The sequence below is a fragment of the Oryctolagus cuniculus genome, chromosome 3 (genome assembly GCF_964237555.1).
Source record: "Oryctolagus cuniculus chromosome 3, mOryCun1.1, whole genome shotgun sequence".
NCBI lineage: Eukaryota > Metazoa > Chordata > Mammalia > Lagomorpha > Leporidae > Oryctolagus > Oryctolagus cuniculus.
In genome coordinates this window covers 43,522,648-43,539,704 of record NC_091434.1, presented here as the reverse complement: position 1 = coordinate 43,539,704, position 17,057 = coordinate 43,522,648, and the positions used below count along the sequence as shown (strand labels likewise).

The 17,057-nt window shown below is 44.6% G+C and overlaps 2 protein-coding genes and 1 long non-coding RNA gene across 3 annotated transcripts in view; 1 reads left to right on the top strand and 2 right to left on the bottom strand.

Annotated features, from left to right (window-relative positions):
- CCDC150 (coiled-coil domain containing 150) overlaps window positions 1-15,658 on the top strand; it is a 126,176-nt gene extending 110,518 nt beyond the window's left edge. The window contains exon 27 of the mRNA XM_051849339.2: window positions 8,817-15,658. Within this exon, the coding sequence (XP_051705299.2) occupies window positions 8,817-8,876 (60 nt within the window). The 3' untranslated portion in view covers window positions 8,877-15,658. The remainder of the gene's footprint in view (window positions 1-8,816) is intronic.
- Window positions 1-17,057, bottom strand: part of LOC138848955 (uncharacterized) — a 156,258-nt gene that overhangs the window by 63,954 nt on the left and 75,247 nt on the right. The window lies entirely within an intron of this gene.
- The window catches only part of GTF3C3 (general transcription factor IIIC subunit 3), a 51,188-nt gene continuing 49,208 nt past the window's right edge, over window positions 15,078-17,057 (bottom strand). Inside the window, exon 18 of the mRNA XM_002712362.5 lies at window positions 15,078-16,672. Coding sequence (XP_002712408.2) covers window positions 16,550-16,672 — 123 coding nt within the window. The 3' untranslated portion in view covers window positions 15,078-16,549. The remainder of the gene's footprint in view (window positions 16,673-17,057) is intronic.

Here is a 17,057-nt window from a genome sequence, read left to right as displayed (position 1 = left end):
GAAAAGTATACAAAGGAGAGTGTGATGGAAGAATGTGATGGTTGTGGGCTGAAGCTGCCTGTTGTGTGTGGCCGTCTTGTTCAGAGGTTCTTTAGTTTCATCAGTCAACTTCTGAAGGTCATCTGCTTCTGGAAGAGCCCTAGGGATCTTTGAGATCTCTAATGGGTATAATTTTCTATTTAGGTCTTCAGTTTTTCCAAAGGATTGAAAGAAATATGGGAAATAAGGATTCTGAGTAAAGAGAAAAGCTTGTATAATTCAGACCATGAATAACTGCCCCTGTATCATTCAATGGCGTGTCCTTAGTCAGAAACACAAAGTCTAGTCATTTTAGCCAGTGTAAGTTCTGTGGCTTTTTGACAGGGGAGCACTTCCATCCAGAGAATAAATGAACCATTATTGATGTGTATTTACAACACAAAAGATGAAGCAATTATATAAAATCCACTTGGATATACTCAAAGAGCCTTTTAGGGTGTGGTTCTAGTTCATATCCAGTTTTAAAGATTTATGTGGCTGGTGCCACAGCTCACTAGGCTAATCCTCTACCTTGCGGCGCCGGCACACCGGGTTCTAGTCCCGGTCAGGGCGCCGGATTCTGTCCCGGTTGCCCCTCTTCCAGGCCAGCTCTCTGCTGTGGCCAGGGAGTGCAGTGGAGGATGGCCCAAGTGCTTGGGCCCTGCACCCCATGGGAGACCAGGATAAGTACCTGGCTCCTGCCATCGGATCAGCGCGGTGCACCAGCCGCAGCGCGCCAGCCACGGCAGCAATTGGAGGGTGAACCATCGGCAAAGGAAGACCTTTCTCTCTGTCTCTCTCTCACTGTCCACTCTGCCTGTCAAAAAAAAAAAAAAAAAGATTTATGTGTTAATTTCATTACAGATGAGGCATGATCTAGCCACATTCTTTTGCCATGCTAAAGGCTTCCATTTTAATATTGTGGCAAAATTTTCCCTACTGTGCTAGGTTGTTTTATAGAGGGTTTTAGTCTATTTGAGGTTTTTATCTGGTGCTACTGGGTGTCCATTCTAGTTTGGCTAGAGCGTATGCTCAAGGAGCTTATAACCTGATCATTCCTAGTGTTGCTTTGTGAATTTGGTTATAGGGAAGATTTTGTGCATTTAAGACAGAGTCCTTGAACAGTGCCCTGGATTTGTCATTATTTTGTTTTTCTGTCATTGCATATGTGTCTTTGTGTAAGGACTTTCATTAGAATAGCCTACTTAGCGTGATGGTTTGGTTATATATTTCTGATTTTTAAGTATTTCTATAATTTGATAGTGTATGAATTGTAAGCCTATACTTTTATGACAGCAGAATGTTAAAGTGATACTGAGAGTAATACCAAGGCATCAACTAAGTCATATTTGTTGTTCCTTTTTTTTTTTTTTTTTGACAGGCAGAGTGGACAGTGAGAGAGAGAGACAGAGAAAGGTCTTCCTTTTGCCGTTGGTTCACCCTCCAATGGCCGCCGCGGCCGGCGCACTGCGGCCGGCGCACCGCGCTGATCCAAAGGCAGGAGCCAGGAGCCAGGTGCTTTTCCTGGTCTCCCATGGGGTGCAGGGCCCAAGCACCTGGGCCATCCTCCACTGCATTCCCTGGCCACAGCAGAGGGCTGGCCTGGAAGAGGGGCAACCGGGACAGAATCTGGCACCCCGACTGGGACTAGAACCCGGTGTGCCAGCGCCGCTAGGCGGAGGATTAGCCTAGTGAGCCGCGGCGCCGGCCTGTTGTTCCTTTTTTAAAAAAATTTTGGGGTTGGACATTCGACACAGCAGTTAAGTTGCCACTCAGAATGCCTACATCTTGAATCAGAGTGTATCTAGTGTGGGTCTCAGCAACTCTGCTTCCTATCCAACTTCCTCTCGTAGGAGGCAGTGGGTGATGATGACTCAAGTAATTAGTTCCCCGCCACCCACATGGAGACCTGGATTGAGGTCTTGGCTCACGGCTTCAGCCTCACCCAGCCCTGGTTATTGCAAAGATGAAAGATCTCTCTCTGTCTCTGACTTTCAAATAAAAAATGAAAATAAATTAAAATTTTTAAATTATTTACTTACTGAGAGAGATGGGTAGAGAAAAAGAGAACTCTTGGCCGGCGCCGCGGCTCACTAGGCTAATCCTCCACCTTGCAGCGCCAGCATACCAGGTTCTAGTCCCGGTCGGGGCGCCGGATTCTGTCCCAGTTGCCCTCTTCCAGGCCAGCTCTCTGCTGTGGCCCGGGAAGGCAGTGGAGGATGGCCCAAGTGCTTGGGCCCTGCACCCCATGGGAGACCAGCAGAAGTACCTGGCTCCTGCCATTGGATCATCACGGTGCGCCGGCCGCAGCACGCCGGCCACGGCGGCCATTGGAGGGTGAACCAACGGCAAAGGAAGGCCTTTCTCTCTGTGTCTCTCTCTCACTGTCCACTCTGTCAAAAAAAAAATAAAAAAAAAAAAAATAGAACTCTCATCTGCTGGTTCTCTCCCAAAATGCCTACCATGAATGCCAAAACCAGGAATTTGAACCTTTCTCTCCCATGAACCCAATTACTTGGGCTATCACCACTGATCCCAAAGGCTGCATTGGCAGGAAGCTGGAGTCGGGAGCCAGGGCCAGGAAGCAAACCCAGGGACATCCACTGTGGAACGTGAGTGTCTTAACTGCCAGCTCACACCTGCCCCTATTGCTCATTGTTACTACCTGAGGAGATTAAGAAATTTATTTTCTGTAGCATTTCAAAGCGTAAGTTCTAAAAGTGTCATAAATATCACAGCTACCAATGTGTCTATTCATTCTTTGTTTTTCACAATTTTTCAAGCCCCACAGAAGTCATTTGAACAATGTGGCCTCTGGCAAAGGGCTAAATTATTGAAGATACTTGATGGCATTATACAATCAAACTGATGTTGTCCTTGTCTGTGTCGCTCCCCCTCTTCATGGAGGAACGACACTAAACCCTGCCTAGGCTTCATATCCGAGTCACGGCACCATTATGTCGCTCCCCCTCTTCGTGGAGGAACGACACAGGACCCTGCGCTGTTCTTTCGTCTGCTCGGCCCTCCCCGGGTTTGCTGCTGGTTCTTCCCGGGTTGGCTACTATCCCTTCCACCTCCGTGGAAGGGCAGTTCCCCCTGGCCACATTCCCCACTTCCGCAGGGGAGCGGCACACCGCCGGCCGGCTTTCTTGGGGGCTGCACAGGCGTTCCCTCAGATGTTCCCCTTAGATGTTCCTCGTGCATGCCGTCTCTCTCCTCCTTTATAGTCCTGCTCCGCCAATCCTAACTCGGCTGCCCACACGCCGAGTACGCTGCTCTCCTCCAATCAGGAGCAAGTCCTACAGTTTATTAGCTGAACTGGAGGCAGCTGTGTGGAAGCTGTTTACTTCTCTCCCAGCGCCATATTGTGGGAGAGCAGATGCATAGAATAAGTCTTAATTCCAGTAACTCAGTCCAGTCCGGGCTGCTCCCCACAGTCTGTTGTTCTTGTTCTTATTTACTTGTTTTCATTTTATTTGAAGGTCAGAGAGACAGATCTACCATCTTCTGGTTTATCCCCCAAATATCCACAACAGCCAGAAATGGGCTGAAGCCAGGAACCTGAAACTTCATCTGGGTTTCTCACATGGGTGGCAGGGACCCAAGTACCCAGTATGCACAATAGCAGGAAGCTAAACGGGAAGCAGAGGAGCCAGGACCCAGACTTGGCACTCTGGTATGGGATATGAAGTTCCGGGCTCTTGGCTATGATGTGGCCTAGCTCCAAGCCTTGCAGGCATTTATGAGAGAACCTGCAGGTGGAAAGTCTCTGTCTCTCCTTCTCTCTCTCTGCCTTGCAAATAAATTAATCTTCAAACAAACAAAACCTGGCATGGACCAGATTAGGCCTGCAGGACAGAATATAAACCCAAACATATTAAACATGACAAAGCAGGATATTTCTTAATGCTAAAACCTAAATTCAAATAAAAAGTATGACAGTTATACATAATTATACAAAAAAGAACAAAACAAATGTCAAGCACACAACTATCAACAAGCCCTTGTTGGATTCAGGCAGGTTATTATTTACATAAATGGTAAAAGATAAAAAGTAGTCAAATGTGCCAGTTCCTACATCCCTTACACAGCATGGCATTGAAATAAAAGGGGCCAGATGGCTTCAACACAGATAACTGAGTATCCTGTTTCGGAGGAGGCAGTGCCATGCTGCAGCAAACTAGCGTTGTGGCCTGCAGGTACACTGAAGCTTCACAGCGCATCAGAACCTGGGAGGTGATATGAAACAGTTCATGACAACTGCCTTGGTGGTTAAGGAAGCAAGTGAGAGACGGCCTTGTAGCAGCACCTCACATCCCTCGCCTGCCTTCATGTTCAGGACCACAAGGAATTCTGCCAGGATTTACATCAGCTATGGTTCAGGTGCCAGCATGGCCTATGTGGATATGTGCAAGATCGTGGGTGCTGGCTACAGAGTTGTTCCCCTCTGAAGCAAAAAATTAATCAAAAAACAAAAATGACAGGTGCTGCAAGAAAATAGAATCTGTGGGATGCATCTAAAGCAATGATCAAAATAAAATTCACAGCACTAAATATTTTTATGAATAAAAATTTTAGAAAAAAAATAGAAAAAAGAACAAAATGAACCAAAAGAAAGTACAAAGAAGGAAATGTTAAAAGCAGAAACTAATGTGGTGGAGAATAGAGAAACTATAACTAGATCTGTCTAACAAATGAAAATCTTATTAAAAATTAGCAAAATAGACTAATCATTAAATAAAGAGAAAGCACAAATGTACAAAGAAATGACAATGTAGAAATAACCATTGAAGTAGAGGAAATTTAAAAAATCCTGAGACCTCTTTGCACACCACTCTGCAAAAACATTTGGAAACTTAGATGATTAGATGATTTCCTATGAAATTTCCTAGGAAAATATACATAACCCAAATTGACTCTTTGGTTTTAAATGGGCCAATTTTCATAGATGACATATTCCAGAGCATTGAAATAAAGGAAAACTCTAGTTCATTTTATGAGATCGGTATAACACTGAGAGACCTAAATGCTGGTATGTCATAACACTGATACCTTGAAGATGGTACATTAGTGCCCCCTTATCTCTGGCTTCAATTACCTGTAATCAACTATGGTCTGAAAATACTACATGGGAAATTCCAGAAATAATTCATAAGTTTTCAATTGTGTGATATTGTGAGTAGCATAATGAAATCTTGTACCATTCCTCTACATCCCACTTAGGAGATTAGTCATCCCATAGTCCATCATATCCATGCTATGTATGTTACTTGTCTTTTAGCTGCTTAGTAGCTGTCCCGGTTATCAGATCAATTCTTGTGATATCTCAGAGGTTGTGTTCAAGTAACCCTTATTTTATTTAACAGTGGCCCCAAAGCACAAGAGTAGTGATGCTGGCAAATTTATTACAGTGTATTGTTAGTAGTTGCTCTATTTTATTGTTGGTTTTTGTTAATCTCTTATTGTACCCATTTTATAAATTTAACCATCATTGGTATATATATATTGCTAAAAATGTAATATATATAGGATTCAGTACTATCTTCAATTTTGAGCATCCACAAGGCATCTTTTTTTTTTTTTAAGATTTATTTATTTGAAAGAGTTACAGAGAGGCAGAGAGAGAGAGATCTTCCATCTGCTGGTTCACTCCCCAAATGGCCACAATGGCTGGAGCTGGGCTGATCCAAAGCCAGGAGTCAGGAGCCAGGACCTTCTTCTGGGTCTCCCACATGGGTACAGGGGCCCAAGGACCTGGGTCATCTTCCACTGGTTTCTCAGGCCATAGCAGAGAGCTGGATAGGCAATGGAGCATCCAGGTCTCAAACTGGCACCCATATGGGATGCCAACACTGCAAGCAGTGGCTTTACCTTATACGCCACAGCGCTGACCCCCACAAGGCATCTTTGAACATGTCCCCCTTCAGATGAAGAGGGGCTGCTGTACAAAGAATACCACAGACCAATATCACAAGAAAATACACCATGCCCAAGGAGGATTTATTCCAGGAATGTAAGGTTACCCAATATTAGAGTATTTTAAAACATCATACACCATACTAAAAATTGAAAGGGAAAAATTATTTATCTCCACTGATGCTGAAAAAGCCTTTAATAATTTGAATGTTCACAGAAGAAAATAGGAACTAAGAGATACTTTCTTAACATGATCAAATACACAGACAACATGAGGATAATTCAAAAGTTCATGGAAAAATAAGTTTTATTTTGGTGCAAAATATATTCTCCCACGATGGTGGGAGAAGGGAGAACAGTAGAAGTCCAGAAGGAGTTGGAAGATCATAGAAAAATCACTAACCAGCCTCTGACCCAGAGGAATCTGGGAAGTTGGGCTGGTGCAGCAGCCAGGGTGGGTGTACAGAGGAAGCTGGTGAAACTCCAGAGCGAGCTGCCACGCCTGGTGAGAGGTCTGCTCTGCTTCAGGGCAGGTGCACTGACAATAAGGAAAAAGAGTTGGATGCAGAGCAGGGTAAGGATGAATGGAACTTCCCCACACTTCTGCATTTGTCACCACATTCAGTTGCCTTAATCATCACAAAGTAACGGCTACTGATTGACTTCTCACTCTTCAAATCTCACACAAATTCCGTGGCCAGCGCTAACATGGAAACACAGAGAAGCAAGGAGCCACATGGGGAAAGGGATTCTGGAGTACATCCATTCCACCTTCACCAGATTGCCACGGTTCAGGCCACAGAGGGCATGATGGCTAGGAATGCTAAGGTAGCCCAGAGGAAGTAGCAATATTTTGTTTACTGATTTGGGTGGCGATTTCATGGTTTGGTTGTATTCACTTGGAAATAATTAACCACTATGCTAATCATTTGGACCCTTTTCCCTAAGTATATTTTCACAAAGAGACGCTGTAAAAGTTAAAGTTAATAAAATAATCTGACACTGCCTGAGAAATAAACAGATTCAATGGAACAAAGTAGGATGTCCAAAAATAGTCACCACTGGCAATTGGTTTGTGGTAATGACATTGTAAATAAAGTTAACAAAACCTTCTCTCCTTTTCCATGAGGGAAAGCCCTTGGGTTTACCACCTCTCCCAGCATTATTTGCCTGGAAACCAAATAGATTGACTATCAACTGTTTTTTCAGGCCAGGTTTCTTACAGTAAAAATGACCCCTGGTGAGTAAACCGCACGTGGACAGGGAGGACTGGGAATGGACGTGAGGCCTGGTGGGAAGCAGGGGCTCCAGGCTTCCCTCTGCGGGCTGACTCTTGTAACGGAGTGCATCCGCCCTTGCAGGGCCCTGGAAGTGATGTTCATGGGCTCCTGGATAAGCAGTGTTGGTTCCTGTGTGGTCTTGTTCCTTACACCTGTGCTGTCACTTATGAGCTGAAACTGACTCCTGCAAGCAGGCATCCTGGCCGATGACCTATCTGAAGCTCTTCTGCTGGCTACTGTAATTTCTGTCCCAAATCTACCTGTAGATTGAGGCTGATGCTAGGTGTGACCTAGTGGTCTTGTGAGCGTCCCACCCACTGAGCAGAGTAGACATTGATGATGGCATTGCCACAGTGGAGAGAGATTATTCAGGAAAGGCCACTGAGACAACAAGCGAATCAGTCAGCCTTTAGAGATGCAACAGTGGGTTTCCACCTCACCTCCGCCATACTCGGACAAGGGGTCTTCAAAAAGTTCATGGAAAATGTGTAATATGAGAAAATTCTGCATGGATTAAGTGGTTTCTTGCACCAAAATAAATGCTTAACTCCATTTTTCATGAATTTTTTGAAGTAGCCTCACATAGAAGTCCTTGGCTTGTCCTGGCAGAAGCAAGTGAGAAGACTTCGACTTTGTGATGAGACTAAGATCATTTTTATGTAACATAAAGCTAAACACCTGCTAGAGAGCCCTTAGTCAGTCAAGCCTATAGGCTGTACTCCGCTGTATTTCTAATCCTTACAACATCTCAAAGGATCCTTCAGAGTCCACCTCTGAGAAGTGCAGACCCCCTTCTGTGCACACCTCTTCCTCCCCCAGCGCTCGCGTTCTGCCTCAGAACCTGGTGGCATGCTGCACTGGCTGCCTCGGGTCTCCCTGCTCCCTACTGCTATCCGTCCAGGTGAAGGTGCTTTCTGCTAGATCCTCCTACGAATTCACTTGATTTTTCCAGGATCTTCCTGTCCTTCCTAAACACAGTCCTACTTATTTGAAGTTTCATGTTGGCCATAAAGGGAAAAAATGGATAAATTTGATTATACAAAATGTAAGATGAGTTTTACAAAAGACAAAGTAAGAAGACTAGTGGCAAAAGCTTAATACTATATTAAAAGTGCCTACAATTCAGTAAGAAACATAGGATGCAATTTTTTAAAAGTAAGCAAAGAATACAACAAAAGCAGTTCAGAGAAGAAAAAACATCAAGAAGGTTTGTAAATAAATGAAAAGACTTCAGTCCTACCAGCATGCAGATGAAACAACTATTTTTCACTTATCAACTGGGTGAAAATACCAAGTTTTAAGCAGCCATGGGGATACTAGTATCCTCACACATCTGGTACAGCCATTTGGGAGTGCAATGCAGCAATATGTATTAAAATGCATGTACCTACAATCCAGTAATTCTATATGTACTGTTCTTTCTTCCTTTCTTGAAAAGACGTAGACTCAGTTCCTATAAATCCTATGCATCCTTGAGGGAAAACTTCAGGCCTGTCCACACGAATCATCTGCAAGACACAAACCTTTATATTGTTAGTAACTAACCAACACTCGCAACAGAACTTTGTGTGTTAACGTGTCACTGTGTCTCTTTTTTCTCAGGCTTACCAAAGTGATCCTCTAGAAAATGAGTGGGTATGGGAAGAGAAGCAAAGAGATTAAAGAGGGGAAAAAACTTACTCTGTCATTTAACACTGATGAATTCATCAGGATATTTTTAGGCTTGGATAATCTTCGGGAAATACAAAGTCAATGTAAATGGTTCATCACCCATTCCAAAGCTGGCTTTAATCTGCGACTTGAAGGTAATGCTTTCCAACCTTGTTCATGTCACGGCACAGGGATAAAACAGCACCATTTGTGGAGCACAGTGGAATCAATGACACAGGCCACTTTGGGATTTGCTGACCTCCAAGGGCCTGACAGGTAGACCAGCTGTTCCCAGCCCACGGCCGTTGAGCACCGGGGAAATCCGTGTAGATCATACCCCCTCTGGTGGTCAGATTCACATCCTTCCTCTTCTCCTCTGCTCAGATGACTAGTCCTGAAATGGAGTAAAAATGCAGTTTCAGTGCTTCAGCCACAACACAGAGGTACCAAGCATCTCTGTCCAAACGAGAAAGAGCAAGAACTAATGATGTAAAGCATGCTGTTAGAAAATACTTGTTTCAGCTCTCTGAAGGTATGTTTAAATAAGAAACATTAATTGTGTTGCGTGCAAGCCCGTCTGAAATAGAGTCTAGATCAACACTGACCAGCGTTAGGAAAAGGAAACGCGACGGATGACCCTAGAATTGGCTGCAGCGGCATTGGCTTCCCCCGGTCTTTGTTTGTGCACTGCAGATCACTGAACCACAGGTACCCATTTCTTGGCTTGCTCTTCCCTCTCTACACTTGCTTGAACCCCCTTCTCTGGACATGGTCGCCTCATTGTCTTTACTAAAATACCACGTAGTCCTGCTGATTCCCATTCTAACATTAATCAGCTTGCTTAGCTTGAGTCTGCAAACAGGGTGAGTCTGAAGTTGATCATTAGTGTGGTAACTAGATTTTTCCTGTGCGATATGGTTACCTGGATAGCTGCTAGACATTTTTTGGTCTTGGCTGAAAAACTGGGTGGTAAGAACGGTGTCAGGGCTGCAGCTTCTCTCCACGCAGGTGGGGAGCAGTAACAGGGAACGGGATGTTTTAGACGCTTTCTCAAACAGGGAGGGAATATGGAAATCTTTTCCATCCCTACAAATAAACAAAAATAGACTTAATGTTTTTCAAAGATACTAGAAGTTCCCAAAGTGTATGAAAACAATGGAGTTATAAAATACAGTTTTAAATTCATAGAAATGCTGCCATCTAGCGCATACAAAATCGTTGCAGGAGTTATGTTCTTCCCCCTAGAACTACTTATAATCCAGTAATCACACATCTTAAATGATCATTTGTGAGACATGGTAGCTGCCACAGAGGATTTATGATTTTGCTTATTTTGTAAACCTAATTTTCTCATCTGAAATGGTCTCATCTCTTCAGTTTTCCATTTTATCTTTTTAAATTCTATTTTCCCCCTCCTTTATTAATTTGGCGGTTACTTTTTTTTTAATCTCAGAAAGCTCTCATTCTTTTAATTCAGTCCTGTTTATAGCATCCTTATTTCACGTGTACAACATTTTCTCATGTGGAGGGATTACCTGCACTTTTTTTTTTTCTTTGGACAGGCAGAGTGGACAGTGAGAGAGAGAGACAGAGAGAAAGGTCTTCCTTTGCCGTTGGTTCACCCCCCAATGGCCGCCGCGGCTGGCGCGCTGCGGCCGGCGCACTGCGCTGATCCGATGGCAGGAGCCAGGTACTTATCCTGGTCTCCCATGGGGTGCAGGACCCAAGCACTTGGGCCATCCTCCACTGCACTCCCTGGCCACAGCAGAGAGCTGGCCTGGAAGAGGGGCAGCCGGGACAGAATCCGGCGCCCCGACCGGGACTAGAACCCGGTGTGCCGGCGCCGCTAGGCGGAGGATTAGCCTAGTGAGCTGCGGCGCTGGCCCCTGCACTTTGTTTTTAAGATTTATTTATTTCAAAGGCAGAGTTACGGGGTGGGGGCTGGATAGAGATACTCCATCCACTCCCCAGTGACCGCGACTGCCAGGGCTGGGCCAGGCCCAAGGCAGGAGCCAGCAACATCATCCCAGTCTCCCACATGGGTGGCAGAGGCCCAAGTACCTGGACCATTTTCTGCTGCTTTCCCAGGCACATTAAGCAGGGAGCAGGACTGGAAGTGGAGCATCCAGCGCTCATATGAGGTGCTGGTAGCACAGGCAGCTTAACCCACTGTGCTACAACGCTGGCCACTATGTTGTTGTTCTACTTCCTACATTTGTTCTCTGTCCTTAAATCCCCATCTCCACCCCTGTTTGCTTGTATGGCTCTCTTGCATTTAGGAGGTTTTGCTCAAATATCTGACTCTGAGCTGGCCTGCATACTAACAGCAAGGTGCCAACCAGCTGGTTGGGCTCTGGGCTTTGGAGCTTCCTTGGCCAGGATGGGCTATATCCTTAGGAACCCCCAACTGCCAGTATCTGTAGGAACTTTTTGGAGGCAGGATTTTCTCTCCTGCTTAGGGGATATGCATGTAATACCGCTTTTCTGGGAGTTAAATAGGGGGGAGCTGGGCAACTCACTGTCCACTGTGTAGCCTTTCACCCAAGCCTCTGCATTCATGACAACCTGGCCTTCATCTGTGCCTAAAGTTCCTGAATCCACATCCTGACTGGACAGCCTAGGAGATAAATTACCAGGTTCCATAGGCAGTGGAGCAGGAGAAGCAGGTGAACCTGCAGGGTCTGCCTCTGCCCGTGTCTAACCTCTGCCTCATCTGTTTTGGTGGGCACCTGATCCCTCTGATGCACAAGCTTTAGGCCGTAACTCACCTCGCTCCTGGCTACCTCTCCCCCACCTCTTCCAGAGACGGGGCTTTCTTTCTTCTCATAGTCACCGACTAACTGTTGTCTTTCTGGTTTCTAAAATTGCTTTGTCACCTGCCTGTTATCTCCTTTCCTATTCTCTTTGGCCTTGAGTTTGTACTGTTGTTTCATATGTTTTAATTTTGGGGGTTTGGGTCTTTAAAACCTCTCTTGTGGCTCTTTAGAACAGGATTGTGGTTAGTTAACGGACTTCAGCTGTTAGTAACTTCAAGGTATACATACCTCTGCTTCTGAGCCAAGGTCATGCTCTTGTCACGGAGGCCCCCAGCTAATGACTAAAGATGCAGAACAGAAGGACCTAGCAGCCAGCACTGTGGCTCAATAGGCTGATCCTCCACCTGCGGCGCCAGCACACCGGGTACTAGTCCCGGTCAGGGCGCCGGATTCTGTCCCGGTTGCCCCTCTTCCAGGCCAGCTCTCTGCTGTGGCCAGGGAGTGCAGTGGAGGATGGCCCAAGTCCTTGGGCCCTGCACCCACATGGGAGACCAGGATAAGCACCTGGCTCCTGCCTTTGGATCAGCGCGGTGCGCTGGCCACAGTGTCCATTGAGGGGTGAACCAACGGAAGGAAGACCTTTCTCTCTGTCTCTCTCACTGTCCACTCTGCCTGTCAAAAAAAAATTTAAAAAGGACCTAGCCTCACCCACTGTAATGGGATTCCTCTGACAGACAGTCTGCTCTAGGGCTCTGTCGGACTGCAGAGACTAAGTCCAGTCTGATGGTTCCACCTGCCCCAAGCCTGTTCCTGCCTTTCACTTTGACAAGAGTTACTCGCCAATGTGCCCTTTGTATTCCTCAAAACCTGCTTCCTGGAGAATTCAACCAGCATATTAGCTTAAAAAAGAATACTGGAGGGAAGTGGAACTTTTAAGCGATTTATTTTTCTATTTGTTTTATTTGAGATGTAGAGTTATAGAAAGAGGGAGAGACAGAAAGGTCTTCCATCCGCTGGTTCACTCCCCAAATGGCCACAACAACTGGAGCTGGGCGGATCCGAAGCCAGGAGCCAGGAACTTCTTTTGGGTCCCCCACGTGGGTGCAGGGGCCCAAGCACTTGGGCTGTCTTCTACTGCTTTCCCAGGACTTAGTAGAGAGCTGGATCAGAAGAGCAGCCAGGACACAAACTGCGCCCATATGGGATGCTGGCACCACAAGTGTAACCTGCTAGGCCACAGCGCTGGCCCCAGGGAAATGGAATTTACTTATGAGAATCAGATAATTCATTTGTGAAGCAAAGTTCCCCAGGAACCTCAGCAGCAGGGCTCTGCCAGCCTTTTCCTTAAGTTACTAGCTAGTATAGTCTAGATCCTGAGACACTGAATTTCATAGCTCCTTTGACCAAACTTCAGAATCCAAGAACATGATTGGCCCAGCTTGGGTGAGGTTCAATTAGCAGTGGCTTGAACTTGGTCTTAATGATGGTCATTTCCAGAAGAGTGTGAACCCATCAACATTCAAAATCTATAACTGGTAGGCAAGATGCCTGATTGTCACAGATGTTAGAGATGATAAGTTAGAAATAATATTGAGGCGGATTAGATGGTATTTAATAAATCAAGGGTAAGCTCTCATGTGCCTGCCCTTGACAGTTTGAAGACCCAGCACGTCCCCTTTCAGGCATTGTGTTCTGGGCTGGGCATCTTAATTTCCTTCTATACTACTCACTTTCTCATTTGCCATTTTCTGGAGACTATGTCAGTTGGGTTCTGATCACAGTGAAGAAACTCTTACTTTCCCCTACTTTGATTAAAGCTGGCTAGTATCACCTTGTCAAATCAGAGTGCTATTAGCTAAAGCCCCCAAAGAATTGGCAAGCTAGTTCCCATCTAAATTTTTGTTTTCTCCTTGACTGTTATTTTTAGTTACTTTTCAAACCCAAGATTTTTCATTCTTGATTAATTAATACTGGTGCATATTTTCACTTCTAGTTTTCTCCCATGCAACTCTGACAACTTAGATCTCACCCAAATTGTTGATGTTAACCTGGTGGCATATTGTTTCCAATTTTTTTCAAGTTGCATCAATCCAACACATATTCTTTCATTCTAGTTATCCTAATGAGTGAAGAACTGACCACATTTCCCTTTGAATCCATAAGCGTATCATAGTAGACTTCCTCAAACTCTTGGCTAAAATCCAAATACATTTAAAAACTAAGGTAACTCCCTGAGCTACCAGTCTAGTGCCATTTCCAAGGACAAGGAGTAAGAACTCTCAAGAACATTACTTCTACCTACATACACACACAAACTGATGAGAATCAAGCCAGGACCAGCATGCTCAAGTGCTCTCCAGAGAAGCCTCACTGTTCTTTCTCAAAGGAATGTGTTAACTGCTAGCCAGGCCTTAAGGCTCTGAGGTTCCAGCCCCCAGACAGACTACCTCAATTTAAAAATTCTCGGAGGACGGAGGAAACACGGGATTGGCGCAGCTTGTTTAGGAGCTGGAGCAATTGTGAACACAGGTAATCTCAGAATCACACTGCTCAGATGAGGAAGGCAGATGTTTTCTAAGGGACTTTTCATAGGCTGAAGGTCTGAAAGAAAAAATAACTGCTGCTCCCCTTGTTCTAAGACAAGCATGTTTCATGTTTATGTTGCTACTCAGATCTAGAGCAAATACTGAGTCTGAAGGAACATCTCTGCACAGAAGTGGCTGCTGGTAATGTCACACAGGCCGCTTGACCCCCTCAGAGAAAGTAACGATGGCAGTGCAAGCACAGTAGCACCTAAAGCTAATGTATCTGAGGGATCCAGCACTGTACTGATCAGCACATGGTAGCGAGCACGGTACAAACCCGGAAGTGGCAGCTGTGGTTTTAAATGCTAAACAAACTTGGGCAGCATCAGCTTCTTTTTTTCTTCTCTTTTTGAGACTGCTAGAGGGATTATTGTTTCTCCAAGGCTTTCAGCAGATACTAGGCTCACCACAATGAGTTTATTTTTTTTTAAATATTTATTTATTTGAAAGTCAGAGTTACACAGAGAGAGGAGAGACAGGGGTCCTCCATCTGCCAGTTCACTCCCCAACTGGCAGCAATGGCCGAAACTGCGCTGATCCGAAGCCAGGAGCCAAGATCCTCCCACGAGGGGTGCAGGGGCCCAAGGACCTGGGCCATCCTCCACTGCCCTCCCAGGCCACAGCAGAGAGCTGGACTGGAAGAGGAGCAGCCGGGACCAGAACCGGCGCCCATATGGGATGCCGGCGCTTCAGGCCAGGGTTATTAACCCACTGCGCCACAGCGCCGGCCCCACAATGAGTGTAAGAGAAACTCCTGAACACAGAATGCTCAGTTTCACAGAATTCTAAGATATAAATCTATCACAGGTAGCTTCATTACCCATAAATGACATGAAATAAAAAATATATAGAAGTATATGAAACAATTAACCTTGATTATAAAAATAAAATTTATTTAAGTTACACACAGAGTACACATTTACTTATTACATACAAATTCCACTTTTCAACCAGTAAACTACGTATAAACAGTGGTAAGAAAAGTCTTTTACTTATTTACATACACTAGTTGGGCTGGGTCTTTTTTTTTTTTTTTAAAGACTGACTGACTTATTTGAGAGGCAGAGTTAGGAAAAGACAGAGAAGTATTTCATCTGCTGGTTCAATTCCCAAATGACCAGAGCTGGACAATCCGAAACCAGGGCCCTCGTGCGGGTTTTCCATGTGGGTGCAGGGGCCCAAGGACTTGGGCCATCTTCCATTGCTTTCCCAAGCCATGAGCAGGGAGCTGCATCAGAAGCAGAGCAGTTAGGACTCGAACCAGTGCTCCTATGGGATGCCAACACTTCAGGCAGAGGCTTAACCTACTATGCCACCGTGCCAGCCCAGGCCTTATAATCCATATGCACATTTATTAGATGTGTTTTCTTCCCTAAAAGGCTATTATTGTTTAGCTGAGATTCAAGAACATTCAATGTGTGAAATGAATAAAGATTTTTTTTTTCCTTTTCAATGATAGTTTATCCCACATGTAGTTTTCCCACTCTTGCCTACATGCCTACTGACCTTTAACTAGAAACCATGTTATATTATTGAACATAATACTCTTCTCTATTTTCTTGTCAGGAAGCCACATATAGAGAATGTATATTTTAATTTGCCTTAAGGCAGGATACTTTGAATTGAATTAAGCCCAGCTTCCCAAATATCAGTCTGTGTAGCTAAGATACATGCAAGTGAAAAGTGATTAAGCCAATTATTTTTCCTGCACCTTATAACCACTTTAAATAATTTTACAGGTAACTGTCTTGACCTGTTAGAGTCTCAATTTGTCTTAATTTGTCTTTCCTTTAATAAGCAACTTCTTTTGCCACATTTTTGAAAAGAGGTTTTTATAAAAATAAGGCTCTATAAAAGGATGACTGACAATGACACAGAAATGTAACAAATTTTTGTTTGCATTTAAAAAACTGTAATAAGTGGTAATTATCTCTGAAGTCAGCAATGTACTCTAAATACTATAAGGACAAGACCACATCTGTCTTACTACCATATTCCCAGCACCTATCACAGTGCCTGGTACCTAGAAGATGTTAAACATACAGTATTAAATGCCCAGATAAGTAGATGGTGTGCATAAAAAGCAGTATATTCAACTTCAAGCTGGGTCAAAGGCTAATACTGTCCATTTCCACTCTGGGGCATTTTTACCATAGGATATTAAAGGAAAATGATGATAATATACAAATTCTTGGAGGAATGATAATTTTGCATATATACCCAACATCACTGTCACATATTAATAGTGAAATACACTGTTAACCCAAGACTACTAAGCCCTGAGACAGACGACACTGGTCCCCACCCAGCAGCTGCCGAATGCTCCTTTTTCAGTTCAGAGTCTTTATATAGAACAGTAAGTATACAACAGCTTCTGAGCCATCCCGGTATTCCCGCTGCTCTGATAAATGAGAGACAAGTTGTAGGCAATATCTCTTCGTAAGTCTAACTGGTCAACTTCTATACCCTGCAGGAGGAAAATACAAATATGTTTATGTTTTAAACAGCCAACCAGGACAGTTTTACAGCAAATAAACAGTTCAAGTAAAGGCTTTCAAAATTTAAGAGTCATGTAATATTAAAACAGATTATATCTTTTTTATTTTTTTTATTTTTTTATTTTTTGAGAGGCAGAGTGGACAGTGAGAGAGAGAGACAGAGAGAAAGGTCTTCCTTTGCCGTTGGTTCACCCTCCAATGGCCGCCGCGGCCGGCGCGCTGCGGCCGGCGCACCGCGCTGATCCAAAGGCAGGAGCCAGGAGCCAGGTGCTTTTCCTGGTCTCCCATGGGGTGCAGGGCCCAAGCACCTGGGCCATCCTCCACTGCACTCCCTGGCCACAGCAGAGAGCTGGC